Source organism: Pavona decussata, unplaced genomic scaffold (assembly GCF_977016875.1).
Source record: "Pavona decussata unplaced genomic scaffold, jaPavDecu1.1 SCAFFOLD_84, whole genome shotgun sequence".
NCBI classification, from domain to species: Eukaryota; Metazoa; Cnidaria; class Anthozoa; order Scleractinia; family Agariciidae; genus Pavona; species Pavona decussata.
Window position 1 is genome coordinate 133,924 of NW_028145502.1, and position 23,796 is coordinate 157,719.

Below are 23,796 nucleotides of genomic sequence, written 5' to 3' on the forward strand. Positions count from 1 at the left end.
AGGAATACAAGATTTCATAAGAAAAGCAGCGCAATCTTCGTTATCACTCATCCTAGTCATTATCTCGCGTTAGTATGTGCCGTACATGCCGTAAAGGATATTTTCAACGGAAAAATGCTGCTAAATTCAGGACTGGCATGGGAAGGGGGGGAGGGGGGGTGGTGGCAAGAAAAACGGTAAAGCCTTTGTTGGGAGTACCCGAGTACGAGTGGGAAAAATAAGATAATACTGAGAGATTGAAAATCGGAAGAAGGTTTGAATAAACTTCAAAACTAAGAAAGCACTGGGCTCCTGGAAAGCATCAATAGCAATGGAAAAGTGGCATAGTGAGGGTGCTGCCAAAGAAAGAGACGGACCGAGCAGGAGTAGGCTTAGTACGAGGAGTCTCGGTCCTGGTCTCGATAACTTTCGTGATTTAAAGAAAAACAGTATACTTCAACCGCAGTGGCACGGATAAGAACCGGTTTAATATCCAGAATAATAAAATAACCGTACCACAGGAAAGCACCGTTCTGAGTTAGTTTTATAGGAATACATCGATATAATTAAGAAATAGAGAACTCGTAGTGTCTCATGGGAATATAATAGTTTTTTTAAAGTGACTGAAATTCAGTTATATAACTCGAGAAAGTATTTACGTAGATTTGAAAATTCTCTTTGGCCTGTAGTGAATTGTCTTTATTATTATGAACCTGTGCAACTGAGGGGATTTCTCGATCGCATCTAAGTTTCAAATGCAGAAATGGACAAGAATGAGGTACTGTTATGTTTATAGCCTGCGTAGCAGTCGTTTCCGTTTCCTTCAAGCCAAGCGGGGCAAGCGCGCGAGGGCATTATGTTTATACAATGTATAGACCACCATGTGCTTCAGTTTTGCTTCAGTGTGAAATTTTCCGCTCGTCTAAACAACCCATCGCCAGAGAAAACAAATCTCGTCTGTGAATGGAATTAGACCACACTCAAGAAAAGCTTTCCTGTTTTTCCCTTGTGACTGTAATGTGAAGCACGAAGTCTCCAGAATAAAATGTTTGGGTCGGCGGGATAATGAATAGTGGTAAAAATAACGTATTTTGATCACATTATAAGGTGGTCTAAATTTGTTTCAAATAACGTGACTTCGATGTCATTCATTGGAAAACGAATCGAACCGAAAATCTTACACTTGCACAATAGGGTTAATCCACAAACTCAGAGTAAGAAAACACTTATACGTTATAACGAACATCACCACACAAATATTCTGCCCAGTAGTTTTTCAGATCGATCTTCAGACTCAAACAGATAGTATACGAAATATATCAGAAATGTTGACAATGACAGTATCAATTCATAAAATATGCACTTCTATCTAGCCGTGTCTCCAAGTAAAATATAAAAAGCTACTGTAACAACTGCTAATGGTAATAATAATAATTTATTAATACCTAATGTATCATCTTAATAATGCAATGCAAATGTAATACTTAAAGTACTGAAAGACTTCAACATGCAGAGAGGGAAGAACAAGGCTAAAAAAGAATTCAGAGTCAGTGTCTGGTTTTTTACTTGAGAGGGACGCCTGTTCCAGAGAGTAGCAATTAAAAGGACTTCTTAGACTTGAGATGTCGGAAGGAGAAAATTGATCGTCTTGAACATAGTTACCGCTAATTGCTTGGCACGCCTAAGTTGTACTATAAATGTTCCCAGTCAAGGTCAGGCAGGAAACTCAAGGATGAAGTAGAATAATTAGAATAAGACAAAATAAGGCAATGGGCCACCATTACAAGCTTTCCTTAGTTACTTTTGCTTTCAGCTTTATTGAATCTCATGAATGACGCGTTGTTTGGTAATGAAGTGAATCCTCATCAGTGGTCATATTGGCTTTGGCGAGGGCTGATGGTCATCTGACCAACAGGTGTGGAAACGTGTCTACCAAACAGATGTTCACAAAGTTACACGAGTTTGACAATCGTATAAATTACTACCGGAGAAAATCTGGAAAACGTTAAGATGCAGATATGACTTGCCATCACATGCACTGAAATTGTCACTGATTATAAAAGCAAATTTAAAATAGCCTCAAGAAACGTACCCTTTCAAAAAGCGTTAGGCTCTAAATGTTGCTGATGTTGTGGCTTCCCGGATAGGCGTGTTTTTTTTAGGCATAATCCGGTTATTTTAAAATAATGAGAATATATCCGGCGAAATTATTTTCGAAATAACAATAGTTTCTGGCAGGATGCCGCTTACCTCCCGTTTGATATTCCTTTTTTAATGATCATAATGTTGTTTTAGGTAATGTAAACATATTTTTTTAACAGTTATGACTCCAAATAACTAGCCTGCGCACCAAACGTTTTTGCCACAAGAAAAGAAAGAGAGCACTGAGAGAACCCAGGGCCAACAGAAAACGCACCTTAACTGAGTTGGAAAACGTTGTTTGGGTTGGGTTGTGTCAACGCTCCGCCCTTCCCATGGAAGGTGAAAACGTTGTTTGGGTTGGGTTGTGTCAACGCTCCGTCCTTCCCATGGAAGGTGAAATTCGTGTTTGAACAAACTGAGCGGAAGTCGTAAGAGTCAAGATCAGGGAAGTCTTACAACCCAGGAAGAAATCATTCATTTGGTGTAGCATAGAAATGAAAAAATGAAAATGGAACCATCATCAAGGGAAAAATTGGCTAAACTGTATGAATAATTTGATATATATTAGGCTTCCACTAATTCAAAAGGTAGCCGTCAACCGCCGTAAGATGTAATGGTAACTGATAATAAAATTAAAATCGATGCAAAATGAAACAAGTTAACGCACTGATTACCTTTCAATAAACAATGTAATAACTTTCCAACGCATAATTTATTGACGCAAAATTTAATAATTCCTGAATGACAAGGTCAGTGTTTCAATTCGTAAGCAAACTATATTGAGCTTATCGCCGCGAGCATCCCACCAGGATAAAGAAAAAATGAGTCCCTGAAGGCAATTGAACGCATGAGTGACTTACAGTATCGTGGCCGGTCAGGCGCTTCAACCACAGAGCTACAAGGATACTCTTGACGAAACAAGCCATTTACTTGGTTCAGTAACATATGCCTTACATACCCTACGCTTAGTAAGTTTGGAATATAAATCACCACCATTATATTCAGTAACGCGCAAATTGCTTGAATATGATCGACCATCACCTGCCTTCCACTTTTTAGTTTCGCTGATTTAAGCTTTTTTGGTTGTTTTTGGTTGACATATATGTATAGAGTGACATAAGCTTTAAAATTGAAATATTTTGTAGCAATAGTAAAATAATTTGATTGACAATGTTCCACTTAGCAATGTCATTTTAAAGACGTCTGCAACCCACGCTAGTACAAATTACCGGACCGGTCTTGTTACAACTTCCGCTACTCTTATCACAACCTACGACAACCGTTATTACAATTCACGATACGTATTGCAATTTACACTGTTGTTGCCACTAACGACAGTACATGGTTCATATTTCTCATATGTTAGAAAGAAACGGATACTTCCTCATTACAAAGACTTAAAGTATTACGAAGCAAGTTACAGCGGGTCTATATCTTTACAAGCTATTCTGCTTTCAGACTCGATCCTCATCACATTTGTATTGTTATTTTCTCAGTATTAATAATGCATATTCTATATAAATAATTACCTATTGTGATGGAAGTAATAAAGTTGAAAGTTGAATGTGTTATTACAAACTTACGAAAGCTTGAATTATTATAAATTACGACTACGTGTTTTCGCAATTTGAGCTAACTAGATTGGGTGTACGGAGTGAGTACGACATCCATAACAGAAAAAGACATGTTCGGTTACAGTTTATGACAGGTAATACAATTCACGAAACAACGTACAGTATACTTAGTATAGAGGCCTCCCATTTATACGATATATAGTGTTTCTATTAGCCTTGTTAGTCAGAAATAAGGTCAAAAATTTAAAATTTTTTTCAGTGTTAATTTGGTTTACAAAGGGGGCATGTTTTGATGGCTATACGTGATGCATGGAAATATGTGAAGTTTTCGATTTCCTGAAAAGGAGGAGAAGTTATAATAACGGCAATTAAGCAGGTGCCGGTGTATCAAGACGTTTCGAAGTGTATTGTTAGATCACTACATACATTTACCCTTGGAGAAAATTTGAGCAGCACTTTTTAATATGGAATCCTGCCCTGCCACTTAGTTTGGTTGACTTTAACATATCTTAGAGTTATTACATTGCGTCATTACATTATTTGTTAGAAAAGATATGACATTTTTTTGTGTACGTGTTTAAAAAGTTAAATTATATTTTGCATTGAGCACTCATTTAAATTTTGCCTTAATAATGCAGTTTTGTGGCGTGATGGTAGGACCCCAATGGACGAGTCAAAGTCTGGTTATGGGATTGAAATAAAATCTGCAAATTAGACATAAACAATTTGTCCAGTTTTTGTGTTGTGACTATAATTATGGCAAAGACAATTTACCATATAACTCAACTACAATCACATGAACAAGTCGTGGGTCATTTTGGGATTCATTTTAACGCTATTCTAAGTTTCCAAGAGTCTCACGTTTGGGCATCACGAGCAGTATACTCTTTTTGTGGTACTCGGCAGTTTATTGTTTAGCCTCCCACACAGTCGTCAGGCTTGGGAGGCTATTTATTGTTCTGTGCAGTGCAGGGCGTTTCTCCTTTTGAGTTCCTAAATAACATCCAAAGTACGACTTCCTCTGATCTTTCTTTTTAAATTTTGTTGAAACAAAACATGAGGTGAAAGGATTGACAATTTAGTAAAGTTAGGCACTATTTTGGCTGAGTTAAAAAATATATTAAATGCGTCCTTATAAGTGCTGTCTGGAAAGTCGCGAGGGTCTAGAACCCCTTGAGGAATAATTTAAATTTATACATTCATTTAGCTATTGTTGTGGCTAATTAGAGGAAATGTTTATTTTGGCTGCAATCTACACTTGCGCAAGTGAAAAATTCCTTAGTTAAGGCATTGATGTTGTGACTACAAGGAAGTTTCAACGTGTGCATTCAACCCAGGAGTTAGTATATAAAAGCCGGCCTTTGTTGATAAAGTCGCCAGTTTAGCTGTCACCATGAATGCGTTTTGGGTCATTCTCCTGTCCCTGGGGGCAGCATGTAAGTAGTATTGGTTTTCTTTCTTTCTGTAGAATTATTCACTAAGTAAACATGAATATAATTTTGCTCGTGGATATGCATCTCTGAAGCAGTTAAATTCAGTTATAATTTGTATAGGACTTCCTTGTTCACGCAAACTTTGGTGATTTATCATGCTGAATGGAGAAATTCAGTTTCAGTATCTACATTTTAGATGCATCCAATCACGGCTTTTAGACAAGTTAAAAGCTAAGAAATTTATTCTTGGTTTAGGGAAATTTAATTAAACGGTTCTGAGATCGAAGGAAGATTTCAAAGAAAGTTGCAATTTCTAGAAGTTCTAGTAGTTCCATTCTATCATTGCTTTTGTTTCTCTCTTCCCCCCCCCCCCCCCCCCCTTTTTGGTCTTTTTTTTTTGTTTTGTTTTGATACTTCTGTGGAATTAAAGTTGATCTGTTTCTATTCTCTTTCTTTTCAGCTGCAATGTATCTAGGTAAGTAGAGTGTCATGTGTTGAGCCGAATTCTTAGGCCTGTGAGCTGAATTCAACTTATTTCTCAGGCAATAAACAGTTTGAAGCTCTCATTTGTCACTATAACAGTCTCTGACTCGGTAGACATCGAAAATATATGTCTTATTATGAACATTACTTGGTCAAATAATATAATAATCATACGTACATATTAGGATGAGTCGGGTCAGTGTAGCTAAAACAAATCGAACGGTTACTTGCTTTACATTTGCGTTGCTTTAAGTCTGTATATTCCAATGTAAAGTGAAATTTGAAAAACACACTCTTCTAGACTTCAAATACATTCTGCAGTAATTTTACTCAACTGTTTACTTTAAACGTAATATTTTGAATTGATTTGTAGGCTACCAGAAGGGCCAGCGCTACACGCACGACTACCAAATCGATACCACGCATGCCGTGCTTGGAGGATCAGCGAAGAGCCTGGGACTCAGAGTAAAATGTCAGGCGCATGTTGATGTCATCAGAAAAACGGAGATGCAACTCACGGTCAGCAGTCATTCAATCTAGCTATTATTTTATATATCCTTGTTAATTTAATTTTTCCCGCAGATAAAAAAAACCACTCCATTTAGAGGACATCTCATGGTGCTCACCAAAGTAGTCACTTTTTCACAGGCCTATTAACAGTTGAGCCTTACAACTAATATGTCACAGCATTAGCTAAGGCAAGTAAACCTAGCCCCAGATGTGCACTATTTACATAGTCTTTTAACTGCCACATGCTAGTCGATACATTTTAACTTCATCTTTTAGTGTGTGATTCTTTCGATCATTTTTCACCTTAGCTGGAAAAAATTGAAGTAAAGGAAGTCCAACAAAACCGAAAGGACCCCAAACAGCAGCAAGAGAAGGCAACAGACGATAAAGTGCTCAAAGCCATGCAGAAGGAACTTTCCAGACCTGTGAGAATCACCTTTAAACCCCAAGATGGCAGCATCAAACAAATCAATGCGCATCCTCAGGACGCTGAATGGTCGCTGAATATAAAACGCGGGCTCGTTAACCTGTTCCAAATCTCAGCTCAACAAACTCAGGAAGAAAGACATGGCAAACAATATGTCTCTCAACATGAGGTTCGAATATAGTAATAAAGTCATGATATAAACCCATATACAAATCCCATAGACGTGATAAGTAGTGAAAACATCATTGTATTCCTTTATGTGTTGTATACACGACCCCACAAGCTTTATGCGGCTTTAAAGAGGGATTAATTAATCATAAAGGGGCAGGGATGGTGATCAAATCATGGCGTAGTTCATAACCCTCTCAAGACACACCATGTCATACTTGCTAATCCTGTTTTTTCCTGTTTAGTCCACAGCAGTAGGCGACTGCCAAGTGAATTACCTCATCAATAAGGAAAACAGACAGGCTGGAAAGAAGAAACAGGTTGTCAAGGTAACCAAAGTGATCAACTACGACAAATGCAGTCAGCGGCCTGAATTTAGCCAGAATACCTACTATGGACAGAGGTGCCAGGAATGCCAGCAGGTGAGACAAACGAGTATGCACGGTGAAGACTTTGCTCTAAAAAAAATGTTAACATGCTGCTAATGAAGAGCTTCCACCTGAATGGTTACACTTAATTAAGATTTCGACTACATATTCACAAGTTAGAACCATCTTGCATATAACATAATAAAAAGCACACAGAAAAGTATTATTCAGTAGCCTCATTTGAATGGTCACACCTTAAGATTTCATCTACAGGCTCAAAAGTTAAAACCATCTTACATACAGCATAATAAACAGCACCATAGAAAAGTGCTGTTCAGTAGCTTTCGTTTAAAAGGTCACACCTTTACGATTTCATCCACGGACTCAAAAGTTAGAACAACCTTACATGGTTCTGTTTGACATCGAGAGTGCTCAGTCACAACAATCCTACCCTTAACCCTGAATATGTTTGGACTCATCTTTACATTATGTTTAGTGTCAAGGTTAAGGTTAGAGCTAAAAAAATTATTACTTAAGCCAATTTGTGTTGAGCTTGTTAAGCGTTACTGAAGACATTATGGAGAAAATCACATTTTTAGTGAACAACTAAAGAGGAGCAGTACTGTCAGTTGAGTTCAGTTACGCTATAAAACCACAACCAAAGTATATCATTACTTTGGCCTACCTTACACCAACCTACTGGAAGCATTACATTGCAAGGAAATAGATAAACTCGCCCAGAACTAAGGATTAATGTCGCTTGTGGTCCTCCACATTCCTACGTACAACTCAGAATTTTCAGCAGAAGAAGTAATCTATTCCGAACCTATTCCAAACCTTGACTACTTCAAATAATTTACTTGTGCTGTCCTTAATTCCTCTACAGAGTATGGGCTATGCGCCATACCACCGCTCGGCTGGGCAGATCGACCACACTCTTAGCTGTTCCCAAGAAGCTGGTTGCGTCATCAACAGAGCAGAAGCATTTGAGCAGCACGTGATCACACCATTCTCTCAATCGGCAGGACAAGTGACTGTCACAGCCAGGTAAACAACAAAATCCCTGTAAACAAGAACCCCCAGAGGATAATCAACTTGTCATGGCCGTTTTTAGCCAATCAGTATCTTTTTTCGTTCTTTCAAAGAACGGAAAATAGTAACAGAACGAGGTTATCTGAGCTGGCTCCTCCTCTATATCACAAGGCGCGAATCCTCTTATGCAACTTTGTTTTTTATTTCCGACCGAGCAAAAAACAGGGGCATGGCTTGGGAAATGGTTTGGTCGAGCGAAAAGCGGAGCTAGTAAGAATAACAGCAAGTGGATTTATTAGACTCATTACAAATTACTCTCTTGACGCTTAATACACACTAGCTACTGCAAATTACAATAAGATTGATTGATCAGGACCGCCACAACGACGACCGGCTAACAATATCGATGTTGTGACCTACTAAAAAGTGCTTTTATTTCCGTATTGACTCGGTTTAAAATCAGACTCCTGGGCCCAGTTGCTCGAAGCATGGTTAGCGCTAACCCGGGTTAAATGCCATGACAACCTATAGGTTTTAATACCTCTTAACCAATGGTCAGCGCTTACCATGCTTCGAGCAACTCAGCCCTGTATTGTACTGGGTATATTAACTACAAAGCATGTGTGACAGTTCTTTTTGTTCATGTTAAGTACAGAAGTAAAGATCGACTTTCGAACTGTCGATAAGTAGACCTTCGAAAATATTAAAACAAGTTTTTTCCTACAAACAGGCAAAATCTGCAGTTCCGGAATAAATCTGATGCGCGTGCAGCTTGTAAGTATCGTAAAAAAAATTGGCTCTTTAATCCGTATTTTAAGATGATCTATACATATAATTTCTCAATACATTTATAGGTAAGCAGACAGATGATTTGAATTAAAAAAAGTAACCGCTGGAATTCCAGTGATTTAATAAACAGGTAATGAGAACAAAGAAGATGATCAACTATATATTGTCTTGATACATGCAGAATTGAACTGCATGACCGCGGCAGCAGGGAAAATTCAGTGGAAATTTTATCAGTTTTGGGATTCAAGAACAATCCTAGCATTGTATGAATTACAATCTGTCTTTGTTTCAGCGGTAGATCATGAACTGATGAACAATCGTTTTCTCCTTTCTTTTTAGCAACCGAACTGACAAAAAAGGCAGGGCAGACTTTCACTGCTGAGAATCCCGAAAAACGCGCCCGCGAAGATACTCAGCGGCAACAGCAAACAGCTCAACAGGTGAGAGATTGTCACCAATTAATCACTGTTATCCAATCAGAACAGAGCTTGTAATAAAAAAATGGCAGGAAGTTAATTCCAGTAACTTTAAACTCGCAAAAAATCAAGTTTGTTTTTCTTGTGACTGCTCAGTTTCCTGTATATTTCAAAATCTTATGTGGGATTTTCAGTTCATTTTTTGTCCCTTTGCGGGAATCCTGCGAGGAAAAGTCAACGGAGCCCACAGTTTTATTAATTGTCGTTCTTTAAATCATTCTTTTAGGTTATCCTAAGACGTATTTTTCTCGAACGTGTTATTAAATATAAATCAGTTGTTATCTACGATAGAGAGCTGTCATATCTTCAGTTTAAATTACAGCAAAGCGATTAGGAAATAATCTGTTTTAAATAACAAAAATTAAATTCTGCTAATCTAGACATCTGTTCTTCTTTCGTATAGGCGGAAAAATGTGTCAACGAAATGTGCAAAGCTGCCAAAGAGCCCGCTGGCCAACAGGCAGCACAGAAGTTTATTGAAGCTGTTCAGCAGTTGAGGAAATGCAACAAAGGCACTTTGGAGAGGCAGGCTGAAAAGATGCTGGCACGGCAGGATGAGACAGAAAGGTACGGTGAGGGCGTGTGGAAAACCACAAATAGAAAAAAAACGGGTTTTAATCTCCCCCTCCCCCATTTTGTTTTGCAGGAAGTTTTGCTTGGACGCCCTTTCCTATGTGGGAACCAGAGAGGCTTTTCAAGTTTTGAACGAAAATATTCAGAAAAGGAAACTCTTCAAACCAGACGAGCTTAAGCGACTGTTCCTGGGACTTGCAACTGCTCCGAGACCTACCGCTGACCACATCAATGCAGTATGGGTGAGCGAGCGACAAGTAATATCGCACAATGTAAAATTCATGCAAGTTAGTAAGACCCTTCAATTTTCGAGGAGCGCATTAAAAGAGCAGGGTCTGCTGTCTTTTTCTTTCCATGCAGACGCATCAGACACACATCTTAAATACTCGTCACGCACTTTTTTGTTGCGAGCGTTGAGAAAGAAGTGCTAAATAAGTGCGTGACAAGTGACAAGTCTTGTAAGAAATAAGGTCATTTATGATCACAGTAAAATTAAACAAAACCTTTTACAATTTTACGTTTTAGCAAATTTGTAACCAAGAACAAGTGCGCAAAGATCTATCATGTCGCCGTCACTGTCTGCTGTCATTTGGTGCCCTTGTAAACAAGATTAACCAGAGTCCCAGTCTCCAACAGGACACGAAAACTGTGGCGGCCTGTCAGCAGCGCGTTAAGGTAAAGGAGAACTAGCACTAACTCATACAATTTGTGTTAAACTTAACTTTTCACAGAGGCTCTTTTCGGCTAGAACTTTAAACGTTTCCGTGCCTTGTTCTTTCTGGTTGGACGACAAAACGATTTATGGTTACCTGTAGTTGCAGAAAGAGCTCAGTTTACACTCTGAACTTCAATATACAAGTGTTGCGACAACACAGTAAATGGCTGCCGTGAAATCTATTTCTTCAGTAAGACATAAAAAAAAAAGAATTAAAAAATCTTATATAATTAAAAATTTTGTCTCAATAGGAGATGCTCAACCAGCTTGACAACCCACAAACATCGCCGCAAGACAGACTCACGTTCATTAAAACTCTTGGAAACGCAGGGAGCTCCCAAGCACGAGAAAAACTGCAGCAGATTCTTGGAGACCTGCAACAACCTCTTCACACCCGAGTGCAGTGTGTTTGGGCTCTCAGGCGCATAGCACAACAGGCGAAGGAGAAAGTAAGTTACTCAGTTTAGCAACAGCTGATTAGTAACCCTATTTTCATGTATCGACATGTTTAAAATGTTCGTTTAGTTTTACATTCGCAAAAATCTTTCTGTTCATTGAACATACCAGAGACTTACAAGCATTCTCAATTTTACTGCAGTCCCCAATAGGGAGAAGCTCCCCACACCACTCTCGTTTTTGTTTTTTTTATGTTTTTTTTTTTTTGTCTCAAAATATTTCTTTCTTCGGTTTTAGACTTATCCACGCCTTATTTCAATTTTTGCTGACCCTCAAGAAAACGCAGAACTACGCATGGCCATTTTTTCACTACTATTGGACACAGGACCCAACTTCGCGACACTACAGGCCCTTGCCAATACTGTGAGAAGAGAGATTAATAACCCACGACAAGGACCTCGAAGCAACCAGGTGGCCTCTTTCGTTATGTCACATCTCTCAGCCCTCGCCTACCACAACAATGTTTTAACAAAGAAAAGGTAATACGCTCAATTATTCCAAAGAAATCTTGTCAACAGGTGCATCGCATTATACCATCCTTCAGCTTTCGACTTTTTTTTTCCCAACCATGTTTAAACTTTATTTACAAGAGTCAGCGTTTATAGCGCACAAGATGGTAGTAGAACCGAGCATTTAATCATTTAAATTCACAAACAAATAATTCAAATCGACATAACATGATCAAAAAGCCCAACAACAAGGCCGATTAATTCAGTGAACTCGGGACTACCTCGAAACAACTCCAGCGATCAGTCAGAGCGCGACTTTGACCTGGGACTTCCAGGATTTTGAACTGCTCGGCCACGCTTTTTTACGGTCTCGATCGAAACAACAAGTACTACATACAACTACAAGAAGACCTTCTAAAAACTAATAGAGAATCAATCAGAGAAATCAGTTAAGATAAAAAAGAAAGAAGAGAAAACAAATATCTAACTAAGGTCGTATTACATTTGGCCTTATCACGTGACAAATGTTTCAGAGAGCGCGGGTAGCTCGTATTCACAGTTGTTAACTGCGACTTGCATTTATCTCACTATACTAAACAGTTTCAATTTGTTGTTTATTTTTCTTTCTTTCTTTTCGTTTTTGAATTATCGTGTTTCAAGTATGGGCAAATAAACGTACGCCATCGAGCCGAGTGATTCAAGATCACTTGTAAACACATTCTCAATACTTCAGGAAGCACCTTGTCTGATAAAGGGTTACAGTATTTAGACTTATTGTGAAATTTAAGTCCTTGGTTATTTTGTTTTGATCCTGAAAGTAGAAAGTTATTGTATCATCTTTTTAACATTTTCGGCTTCAGGAAATTATAATTAAAAATCTTTATCGCATTATGTACCTACTACTCGGCCAAGTATGAGTGGCAGAATGTTAATTACTACAACTGTGAAAGCACGTACGGAAAATTATTTTGAGCGTTTTGGTTTATAAAAGAAATAGTAACCGTTTCTTGTCGTTTTCGTATGAAGCTATTGTAACACTCGGTTTGTGACAATACTGTTATTTCAGGTCAATGCAGGCTCGTAGGGCTCTTCGACTTATGCCAAAGATGACTTATGGACTGGCTTACTCCAAAGGAATGCGACTGGCTCAACACTCAGGTCAGAGCCCCCTTGACGGTTGCCATGGAATTTTTGCTTATCAAAAAACTGATCCTTTTTGTCACTTGGTTATTCTCTTTTAACTGCTTAGAATTACCAATAACATAATGTTTTGCAATCATTAACCCTTTGGCTTCCAAATTCAGAATAGTTAAACCCTTTTCAGTGCCATCTTTCCATTACTGATGTTCTGTTGTTGTCCTTACTTTCTTCCCTTTTGGATACACACATGTATCATATTTTTCATTTCATTCTTTTATTTTCAAACAGAAAAGTTTCAAGCAGGATTTGAGTTTGAAGCAAACAAACTTGACGTGCCAGATAGTATGCTGCCGAGGAATTTCAACGCTAGGTTGCAAGTAAACGTTTTGGGCTACAAGATGAACGCATTAGAGGTAATAGTGTCGTGTTTTATCAGTTTAAATCATTTTTATGGCAGGTTTTATGCGCGGGCTTCTGTGTAGAAAAATTAAATGAATGAATGATTTTTTGTTTTTGTTTTTAAGTTTGGAGCACGAATCGAAAACATGGATGACATAGTAGACGACATTATTAACCAAGTTCGTAGCCGACAGAAGCGCTCCTTTTGGGGATCGCTCCTGTCATGGCTCAGTGACTATAGCTCAGATAACGACAATGATGGAACAGATTCAGGACGTTCCACGCAACGCACAATTAGCAACGCCAGGCGCCGAAGCTCCTCTCGTCCATCGGTAGGTCCGACCAGTGCACGACCTTCATCTCGACTAACGTCTCGACCAACAGGAAGTCAAAAACCGCGCCAGACATATTCAAGTTTTGATGCTCAAACTGTGAGTTAATAAGGAGAAATTTGTTAGATATTTACCCTTTACTCCCAAAACCAACAAGAAGACTGACAGCAAACAGCATCATTAGAATGTAGTGCTACATAGTCTTCATCTTAACATCTTAGCATTCTGAGTTCAAGAGGGGAATCAACCAAACCGTACGGTGACCTTCCACACACAAGTAAGTAAGTTATCGTTAGCTAAAAGGAGACTAGCAGCGGGTTAGCACTAGATTCATACAGTTAAACGTGTTAGACGTCCCACATAGTGAAGCAGCTGTAGGTGCCAGCTATCACCAGTTGAGCTTGGAGCAAACTAGGAGCTTGCCTTTGTAAGTTTAAGACAGCCTGGTCAGTTAAAAATGAAATAAGAAATACAGAAGTTGAAAACAAAATGTCTTCTTCTTTGCTGTAGAAACAACGCCACGTATCTGCGTTCATGAAGCTGTACGGCAATGAATTGAAGTACATGGAAATTAAACAGGACACTGTGGATCAACTAGCGCATGATGTAGCAGATCTACTTCAAGGAAAGAAGAGTCGTGTGGAATACCCAGACGAAGGTTAAAAGTAGTTCTACACACCCACAAAGCTAGCATGATTACTTCACTGTTTCAATTCGGTTAAAAACGGAAAACAGCTTATCATGCAAAAGGTTTAAAAATCATTATATATCAGCAAGAATCTATGCTTCCGTTTTATTCATTTATAAAAAAAATAATTCATGCATACATCATAACAAACAGTATTACAAAAAATCACTGTTCAACATTCACCCTGTATTTAAATGGCTGTCGGAGTTAAGGGTTAGATCCACAGAAATCATCCAGTATCGCGCAGTAAACAACACCACGGTAAATAACTACAGTATTGGGTCTTGTTTCTTTTTCTCTCCTTATCTCTCTCTTTCCTTGTTTTATTTATTGTGATTTCTTTTTTGAATGACTTTTCTACGGGATCAAATACATAGACTCTTTAAAAAGCGCCATCTTGTACTGCATAATAGACAGCACTACAGAAAATAATACAAAAAAGCAATCATTTAAACCATAAAACACGTGCACAATCAAAATAGGCTGAACAAAAGTCGGTGAAATTTTGCCATCAATAAAGCTGGCATATGAAACAAAGTTAAATCTACAATCTTTATTTCTTTATTTCTCTTCAGGTATAGTTATTTCAAAGGATAAAATAGTGATTCAGCAAACTCTAGAGAAAGCATTCCTGGAGACTAATGCCCGGCGCATGCTCCCAACCCTGGCTGGAATACCGCTGGACATGCAGTTTAGATCCGCTGCTGCAGTGAGAGTTATCGCAGGTGCAGAAGTGAATGTGCAGCCATCATTCATGAAGTTTTGGCAGTACCAGAAAATAACCGGAAATGTTGAGATTAAACCGAGGTAATAAAACTTAACGCATGTTGTGAAAGTTGTTAAATTTGTTCGAGATTTAGCACCTGACCTTTCCATGTAGCCCTCTGATAGAACATTTTTTACAGACTCTTGTCCTTGAATATGGCCTCATGTTTGTGGGTTGTTATTTTGCCTCATTTCATGATCTCCCCTTGATCTTAATTATATAAATCGCCCTCTTTACAAGCCCAACCTATTTTTATTTATGATACCGTAAAATTTTGAAAGTAGGTCCCTCCGAATATAACCCCCCCCCCCCCCCCCAAATTCGAAACGCAAAAAAGCCCCTCCGAATGTAAGCCCCCAAGGGTTTATACCAGGGAATTGCTCTGGGATATTATGATCAAGCGTATTTCAGTATGAACTACTAAAATGGCATGACGTTTGCAGCATATGTGGCGTTCCATTTTCAATAAAGTGTATTGCTGTTGTATTTAAAGTTGGCATGTCCAGATGGATGACGTTGTCACGAATTTCTAGCCTGTGCCACGTAGCAAACGCCCCAATGTTGAAAAAATTGTCGACACTAAATTTCTCTCCAGTTATAAACCCGGCCATATATATGCCTGTCCGAATATAAGCCCCTTCTTTGCAAATTATAAGCCCCGGAGCTTATTTTCGAAGTTTACGCTATTTAAACTCGTCTTCGTTTCAATGATTACCCTTACCACTCAATCTCGTTCCCGGCATACCACTTTTACAGCCAACTCAGAAAGAACCTTTCCTTATCTGAGAATTCACGTTTGACAGGCGAACTTGGGTGAAATATTTCTGTGTTCTGAAAATGCTTTAATTAGTAGTGCTACAAAATAAGTTGCTTTTTTTTTTCTCAGTGTAAACGCACATGTTCACGCCTTGGTTGGACTCCACACACCATTCCTACGCACAGGAGTACAGATGCAAGCTGATGCGCATGCTCAACCTGATCAGAAGGCTGGTTTTGAGGCTGAAGCTGGAAAGTCATGCAACTTTAATTTCAAGACACCACAGGCACAGCGAGATATCGCGTTTGTCCAGTAAGTAAACAACTGGTTGTCTTTCAAACCTAAAATGCTAGAGAAGGTGAAGTTATCTCCGTGGAGTGGAAGTCGTAAACGTTCAGTCGGAAGAAGCGTAATATTATTGTTGTGGAATTTTTATTATGCTACAAGAAGTGGTTCCAATAATGGGCCCCCTTAATTAGAAAATCTCAGGATGGCCCTTTGACCAACTAAAGATTCTGTTATCAACAGGAGCCCGGACATACCGATCAGTATTAAGTTACAATAAGTAATACCAGAAATGTGTAAAAACTACTTTTAAAATTATTTAAAAAAGATATTGGACAAAATTCTATTGATCATGCAACAACCAAATTCTCCGTACAGTGTAAAGACAATGTCTAGCATTTTGTGGGGAGAGTAAAGAAAATCATCAGCTGGTGCATGCTGACTCATAAATTATCAAGTTCTCTGATTTCCATTGTAACAAAACTAAGAAAACACGGAAGGATGATTAAAGCTTTGAGGGTTGTTCTTTGGTAAGAGTGCTACTCCGTGACAGATAAATTGAAAGCTGGGGAGTAAGGTTGTGTTTGTGAATATTTTGTCCAGGGCAAGGACACAAGGATTTGTTCAACAGCAAGATCCAAAAACCTGGGAGCAAAAGGAACAACAGATTTCTATGGATCTCAACTCCGATCATCTCCGCCAGGTAACTTTAAAATGTAGATTGATGAATTGGAGAATACTCAACAGAATCATCATTCTGTAATACCCTCCATCGAGGAAAAAAGGTAAAAAGCTCTGTTGGTAAACCCGGGAGGTGGAGGGCGGTGCACAAAGTGCTCGCGCTGAATTTGAACGTTCAAACAGCATGAACCTCTGTATCTTTCCCCATAATATACCTGACAACAGTTTGGTATGACATTCAATTGTTCACAAGATTTTGACAGCCATGTTTCGAAAATTTGACCCCCATTTTTTACCATTTTACCAGTATATCGTTGTAAATTTAATACTATTTTACCATTTTTTTTTTATTGCTATGAACGGTTTTGTAAAGTTTTAAAGAAATCCAAGATGGCGGATGTACAGAACAAATGACATATTTCCTACGTCATCTGACGTTAACGTCCTACTTTGCGGACGTCAAAGGAAGCAATTTTGACAGACTTTACACCGTCCAGGTTTCATGGACATAGTTTTGACACTGTTGGAGTCACAAAGGGGGGAAACCCGCGGCACAGGAAGAAAAAATAAAAAAATTTAAAATAATAAAAATAAACAAACAATAGAGCTAAAAAGGAGCCAAAAGCAACACAAAACAAGTAACTAAGACCCAGTTATTCGAAGCTCAATTACCTTGATTTTTTATCTTCTTGTTTCAGGTTGAAAAAGTTTGCATAGGAGAGGACTTGTTTGGAGTACAGCTTTGTGTTGAGGCGCAAGTCCCTGATCTTTCGTCTTTGAGACTTCATCAGGTCCCAGTCTTCCCGTCCATTGCTCAGACTGAGGTGCGCGTTTCGATAGCGCCTGCCACAGACAAGCCAACCTCGATAAAGTGGAATAACATCATAAAGAAGGCCGACAAAGGTAAGAGTTAATTACTCTAAGACACAAACAAGTGTCGAGATAATTTTAGGGATGGGTTTTTGAAGAGTCAAGACTTTTCTGTTCAAGCTTCGCAAATAACACTTAAACTAAGGTTGATAGAATGAGTGAAATATAAGGTGGGAGAGATTCCATTTTTTCATAAACTTAGCCCTTTGCAGAAAACATTTGGGGGCAATTTTTTTGTAAAAAAAAAAAAAGAACATCCCGAACATTTCACATTTTTAACCTTTTGGTAAATGTGAAATAACTGCAATTTTAAGCATTTTTAAAACAAGCCAAGCTTATGAAAACACTCGACTCCCTCGGCAGGATAACAAAGTTAATTAACATATTCAGATTAAATGAAAAAGCCACGCTCATCAGGGGTTACTGTTCATGCACTCTTTAAGTACTCTGTCATGTTACTGTAGTTTGCCTGGCCAGTTTAAACTGAACTTCTGAAACGTAACAATGTTCAATCAAATTAACATTACTCACTTTACCGCCAAACTTTAGAAAAAAATGTGCCAAGAAATCATCTGAAAGTGTTTTGATCGAATTTTGTCTTCCGAAAAGTGTGCTGGGGGTTTGAAAATTTCCTTTGGTAAAGAAGTTGTTGGTATAATCCAATAGCGCCCTTTTTATTTAAAACAACCTTTTGGCCTGATTGTGATATAGACTGAGGATTTGTCTACCTCTCTGAGATATGGACAAGATGTTAGCAGTCAGGAGTGATTTATACTATACTTTAAAAATTCCAAAAGTTTCATCTCGACAGAAATGTGCTCAGAACATAGTTTATTTATGTTCTATTTCTTTCGCAGCAACAGAGATTCTCGGTGAAATCAATGCTTCATCAAAAACAGTCGGACGCAAAATCCCATACAAGATAACCTACAAAGGCGATAATGATAAGAGGCAAGTGGAGATCGAGTGCAAAAGTATTCAGGCGAAAGGATATGAAGACGCCAGGATGAAAGCAACTGCTAATGGTGATGGACTGCAAGTAGAGTTTGGAAGAACGGGAAAGGCTCAGTATCAGGTGAATGCTTCAGGAAAAATCGAAGACCAGGGCAAGCGTTTACGCCTACAGGCACGGTGGACAGAGGTAATGACGGTAGCTACGCGTAGTACATGTAATTCTCGGCATTGTGTCTTATTATTGTTGTTGTTTCACTTATCATTTAAGAAAGTTTTTTTCTCATTCCCTGTCTTTACCCTGGTGTACCTGGTTTCTGGGTACCGGTAATACACTGCTGGGTTAATGCTACGATGGACTAGCATCCCGTCCAGTAGGGAATACCAACACCATCTGAGTTGTTTCATACTACAGAACTGTCCGTGCAAGTTAAGCTCAGAAGGTGTTGATTGCCTGTGTCTCGTCTGCCGCGAGTTTACCCTATCCGCCACTTATGCCATTCTGTCCAAAATTACAAAACAGAAGTTGTCTAGCACTTGCTATATTTCTTGTTTAGCATTTTACATTCTGAAATAAAGGATTTTAGAAATAATCCACAACGCTGGCATGAATGAGGACCGCGAAACGTACAGGAAAATCTCATGATGTTAAGATGCACGAGCCAAAACCACCATGTAATGCAATGCGTTGTGTGCATGAGCTATAAACATGACGTGTGTGATGCGGGTTATGTCGGCTATAAGCGCCGACGCCTCCAGAAACGTGTTGAAGATCATAAGAGATCAGCCATTGATAATCTCGAAAAATTTAAAGAAAGAAAAAATAATTATAAGATTGGGACCACAACACAGTAGCATATCAATAAAATAACGCTAGTTTCTTCTTTCTTTATTACACAGCTCCCTGAACAATGGAAGGACTTTTTCTATAAGTGGGAGCCTCAAATCTGGTATGCGCTGCAGCAGTTTGCGTGGATCAGACGCACTGAAAAACAAAACAAACAAGTAGAATTTGAATTTCAACTCACGTCACCAATGACTGCCAATCTGAAGCTGAGAACCCCGGATGCAGAAGCCGATAGAACCGACCTGTCCCTCCCCATGAGGCTGGAGCGTTTTCCTTCCAGTGTTCAGGATCTCCAGAACAGCCTCTATGGTAGGAATGATCTTTAAGCTTGTGGGCATTTGATATTTTCCGTGAATTACATCCATGAGAATCTTTAAGAAAAGTATTTTAGACAGAGCAAGCAAATTGACTTACTCTTCGACATCATTCTATACTGACGGTGGTTCCAGATTTGTAAATGAAATGCATCGTCTTTGAACAGTTGTACCTTATCTTGGTGTTTCCTATTGAAGAAATTTTTGTAAAGAACGTTTAAGACACTCTAGGTTTGACAGGTTTAACGTTTTGGGCTTTAAATCCTTATTTGTTCTCAGCCAAGTGTGAAATGCAGAACCAGAAAATACAGGTATTTGATCAGCTACAATACCAGCATAACATCAGGGGACAGTGTCCGTATATCCTAGCACAGGAGCACAGGCAAGACAAACAGAGCAGAATCCAGGTATGACTGGAAACAAAGCCGGTGTTAGTTAATGTTGTGCATGGAAGTAGTAATACCCCTAATCTCTCAATCCATCAGAACCTCGGCCACTTGGCTGGGAAAATTCTGTAGCATTTTTCCAGGGAGTGCACGCAAAAGGGTAGGGTGGGGAGGGGTAAGACGCTTTATTATGTTCTGAGTCGGTTTATACTAGGAACGAAAATGGATTCCAAAGCGGCACGAGAATTAAAATTCTCGTTAATTCTCATGTCAGTGAGTTTGAGACTATTAAAAATCACCGAGAACAAATGAAAATGGACAAGCTCACTTGACAACCAACGATAAAATAAAGGAGATGAACTGCGGAAGCCTCTTGTTCTTCAATGTGTATTCCCGTTAAAAACACCGAAGTACGTTCGGCAAGGATCGAGTCCGTGTGATCTTCTTGAATGATGTCACCGTAACCAGAGTTTGCAAAAATTAAGTGGAACTGTAAGACTCCTGAATGTAGAGGTTACATTTCGATCTTGTGTAGTTTTTCTTTCTCTTTTCCTATAGCTCACCGTCAAGGTCGACGCAAAAGGCCAAAAAACGTTGATGGCATCCATCCAGCAACAGTCTCAACAATCAAAAGAGACGGTGGAAATCAAACCAGATTCAACCATTTTGATTGACGGCCAGAAACAACAATGCTCTCAAAAAGCCTGCCAATCAAAACAGGCTGGTGCCACTGTAAGGAAGGTACAGACGCCTGATGGGAAGACTCAGATTCAGCTATCGACAAAGGTAAAGTTTGTTTTAAAAAACGTTTAGTGCCAAGTCTGCCATAGTTCATAAGTAGTAATACTATGGACTCCAAAACAAATATTTAAAAGCAAACGCAGAAGATCTTGATGTTGGGTTTCATCCGCAACTCAGTTGACATCCAAAAAACAAACAAAGAAATAAAAATATAAATAAACAGCATCACAGGAAATAGTGCTTAAAAACTTTCATTTGAATGGCCACGCTCTCTTAAAGGGGAAGTATCACGAAAATTTGATGTCATTTTAAAATCCCAAAATCTTTGTCTGACAACAGAAACAAAATATAATTGTCAAGTTTTGTTATAAATTATCACCCAAAAGTAATACGACTGTAGATTAGTGCCCCTGGCCAGAGACAGAGTAGGCCCGTAAGAATTGAAACTTGAAAAATGTTGGGCTAATGTTTTTCAAGTTATCATATTCTTGTTTTCAAAATGCGCTAGAGCAGAGGACGAGTTGTTCCTGTCAAGAATTGAGTTGATTTCTCACCTCTCGTTGTTCCAGAATTATTTTGTAGCAAAGTGAAGGTCTTAATTCAACATTTTTAACAAGAGGTAAAAAAACCCATGATACTTCCCCTTTAATCCACAGATTCAAAAGTTAGAACTACCAGGAACACACCGACGTCAGCTGCTCAGTAGCTTTATTGATTTTGTCCCAAGATCAAAACATATAGATTGCTTAAACATTGCAAAAAAAACTTAATCCCTTATTAGTAAACATATGCGCATTTATTGTTTCTCTTCAGCTGGGCCTGCACGCCACGGTTGAAGGTCAGCGGATTCAGGTGTATGCGTCCCCTTTGCTGCACAGCCGCGTTCGTGGCCTGTGTGGTGACGCTAATGGCGAGCAGTGGAATGAGTTCAAAGACCGACAGGATAAGGTACAGGAGCTGCAGCAATTCATCCAGTCCTGGCAGGAGAAGTGTTAAAGGTGGGTTGGTTCTAAATTTAGAGTAAATTTCGAAGTTTCTTTGGTAAAACAACCAATCAGCATCCGAAAAAGGAACTTGAATTGTCACAAATACTGAAGATTGCACGTACAACATACAGTACCGCAAGGAAGACGCTGCTCAATAGCTCTCATTTGAATGGTCATGGTTTACCTTTTTATTAGTAATGTATTTTGGTAATGCTAATGTACCGCACGTATTACATAGTCTTAATGGCGGTTTACAATTCTTCTGTGGTGTAAGATCGGACGTCAGCTGCATGAAAAGGCGCCGACTGGCAGCCGCTATTAGTCCATATTTTGATCTCACTCACCCACCCACCCACCCACCCACTCATCCAGCCACCCAACCCACACATTAATGTGAAAGGCAGATGAAATCAGAGATAGAGATCGACCACCACACCGGGGACTACGTCCCCTACTCTGGCCCCGGATGTTTAAAGAGTGGAGAACTCTATTCAACGGATAAAATGTACCCCAACCAATACATTTTATCCGCTGGATAGCGACTTATCCGCTCTTTGAACAACTGGGGCCTGATAAAAAGTTAGAACCACTCTTTACAACATAAACCACCTCAGGAAAGTACTGCTGCTGGTGATTTTTCCTTCCCAAGCCTGAGTAAACTACTTGAAATCAATTGTCTTATTTATATTACCACTGTTTTTATTTCTTTCCAGAGACAGTGAAGCAAGAACAGAGACCGATCTAAACGGAACCGCCCTTTTAACGTTTTTTTTATTTCAGTTGTTTTTCAATTTCAAACATAAAATTAGGACAAGAAAATGTCTGAGTTAGGTAGTGCATCATAAAACACAACTGCTTGAGCCGAGGGCTCCGAATTTTTGCTGTTTAAGGATTTTGTAAGGTGAAGGGATTTTTAAATAAACCGAAGCATTCATTTGTGTCTTGTTGTGTTAATAGTAACTACACACATTTCTCATTCACTGAAATCTTCTCCTGAGAGCATTTTGAGCCCGTAAAAGCTTTTTTGTCTACCCAATGCCTATCACAGTTACATTGTCAAGATATTCATTGCAAACAAATTTCTCACCGCTGAGTGTGTTGATTAGCATCAGCTTTCACCTCATTAGTCATACGTAGACGCTAGAAATTTACTCAGTTTCATCTACTAAGTGAGAAGTTGTGACATACCTTAAAGATCCCAGTAAAAAACACTACAGAAAAGTACTATATGCAACAGCTGTTATTAGCGAAGAATTAGAATGTTATTCACGGACTCACTGAAGCAGTAGAGTCTCCTCATATGGCATACTAATAAAACTAACACGCTTAGGAAAGTAGCGTTTTTTGAGGATTATGTAAGTTACGAGAGTCCGCCTCGTACAGCGTAATAAACAGCACCACAGAAAATTACTGTTCAGAAGCTTTCATTTGAATGGTCACACTTTAGGATTTCATCCACAGACGCTAAAGTAAGAACCGCCTTAAAACGAATAAAAAAAATATACATATACAGGTTTATTTTTATATAATCAGCAACAAATACCAAATTATCTACAAACTTAAAAGTCATAAAAGTTAGAAACTTGCACGAAAACTATCATGGTTTTGTTAAGATAACTAAAATCCGTTGCAGCGAAGAAACGAACTCACCTCCCACGTAGTCGTTTTATTTATTTATTTATTTATTTATTTATTTATTTATTTATTTATTTATTTATTTATTCATTCGCCACGACATACAAACGTAGAAAGTTACAGTGAATAATAGAATAGGATCGTACATAAGTTTAGAGTAAATAATAATAGTAAAAGAAGAAGTAAGAAGTGGCGAGGTGTGCTCAAGAAACCCCCGGGCTTATACTGAGAGGTCTCCTCGGAGATATGTTAGGACTGTAAGACTAGTAAAGACATTGTATTAAAATTTTTTAACTTACGGTGGTAAGACTATAAAGACATAACAGAGTCGGACGTTTCATGCAATTAACTGAGGAAATCAAGAAGCTTTCTTTTGAAGGTGGATAGACTAGGGGAAGACGTAATTGATAATGGCAAAGTATTCCATATTTTTGGCCCTCTATA

General features: G+C 38.7%; 1 protein-coding gene across 2 annotated transcripts; it reads left to right on the plus strand.

The window, feature by feature from the left end:
* Positions 1 to 5,073: 5,073 nt before the first annotated feature.
* LOC146475247 (vitellogenin-like) lies at positions 5,074 to 22,651 on the plus strand. 2 transcript variants are annotated; one of them, XM_085115599.1, is made up of 27 exons: positions 5,074 to 5,131; positions 5,589 to 5,603; positions 5,985 to 6,130; positions 6,430 to 6,717; positions 6,962 to 7,138; positions 7,971 to 8,131; positions 8,847 to 8,890; positions 9,245 to 9,345; positions 9,785 to 9,948; positions 10,028 to 10,196; positions 10,480 to 10,629; positions 10,921 to 11,118; positions 11,363 to 11,604; positions 12,641 to 12,732; positions 13,003 to 13,127; positions 13,239 to 13,544; positions 13,956 to 14,103; positions 14,709 to 14,940; positions 15,786 to 15,968; positions 16,545 to 16,644; positions 17,321 to 17,525; positions 18,350 to 18,633; positions 19,344 to 19,599; positions 19,884 to 20,011; positions 20,549 to 20,776; positions 21,545 to 21,737; positions 22,433 to 22,651. In XM_085115599.1, the coding sequence occupies exons 1-26, from the start codon at positions 5,089 to 5,091 to the stop codon at positions 21,725 to 21,727; spliced, it is 4,368 nt and encodes a 1,455-aa protein (XP_084971725.1). In that variant the 5' UTR covers positions 5,074 to 5,088; the 3' UTR covers positions 21,728 to 21,737; positions 22,433 to 22,651. The 2 variants fall into 2 exon arrangements, with proteins under 2 accessions (XP_084971725.1, XP_084971724.1); XM_085115598.1 differs by having other exon boundaries at positions 21,545 to 21,729; positions 22,431 to 22,651.
* The last annotated feature ends 1,145 nt before the right edge of the window (positions 22,652 to 23,796 follow it).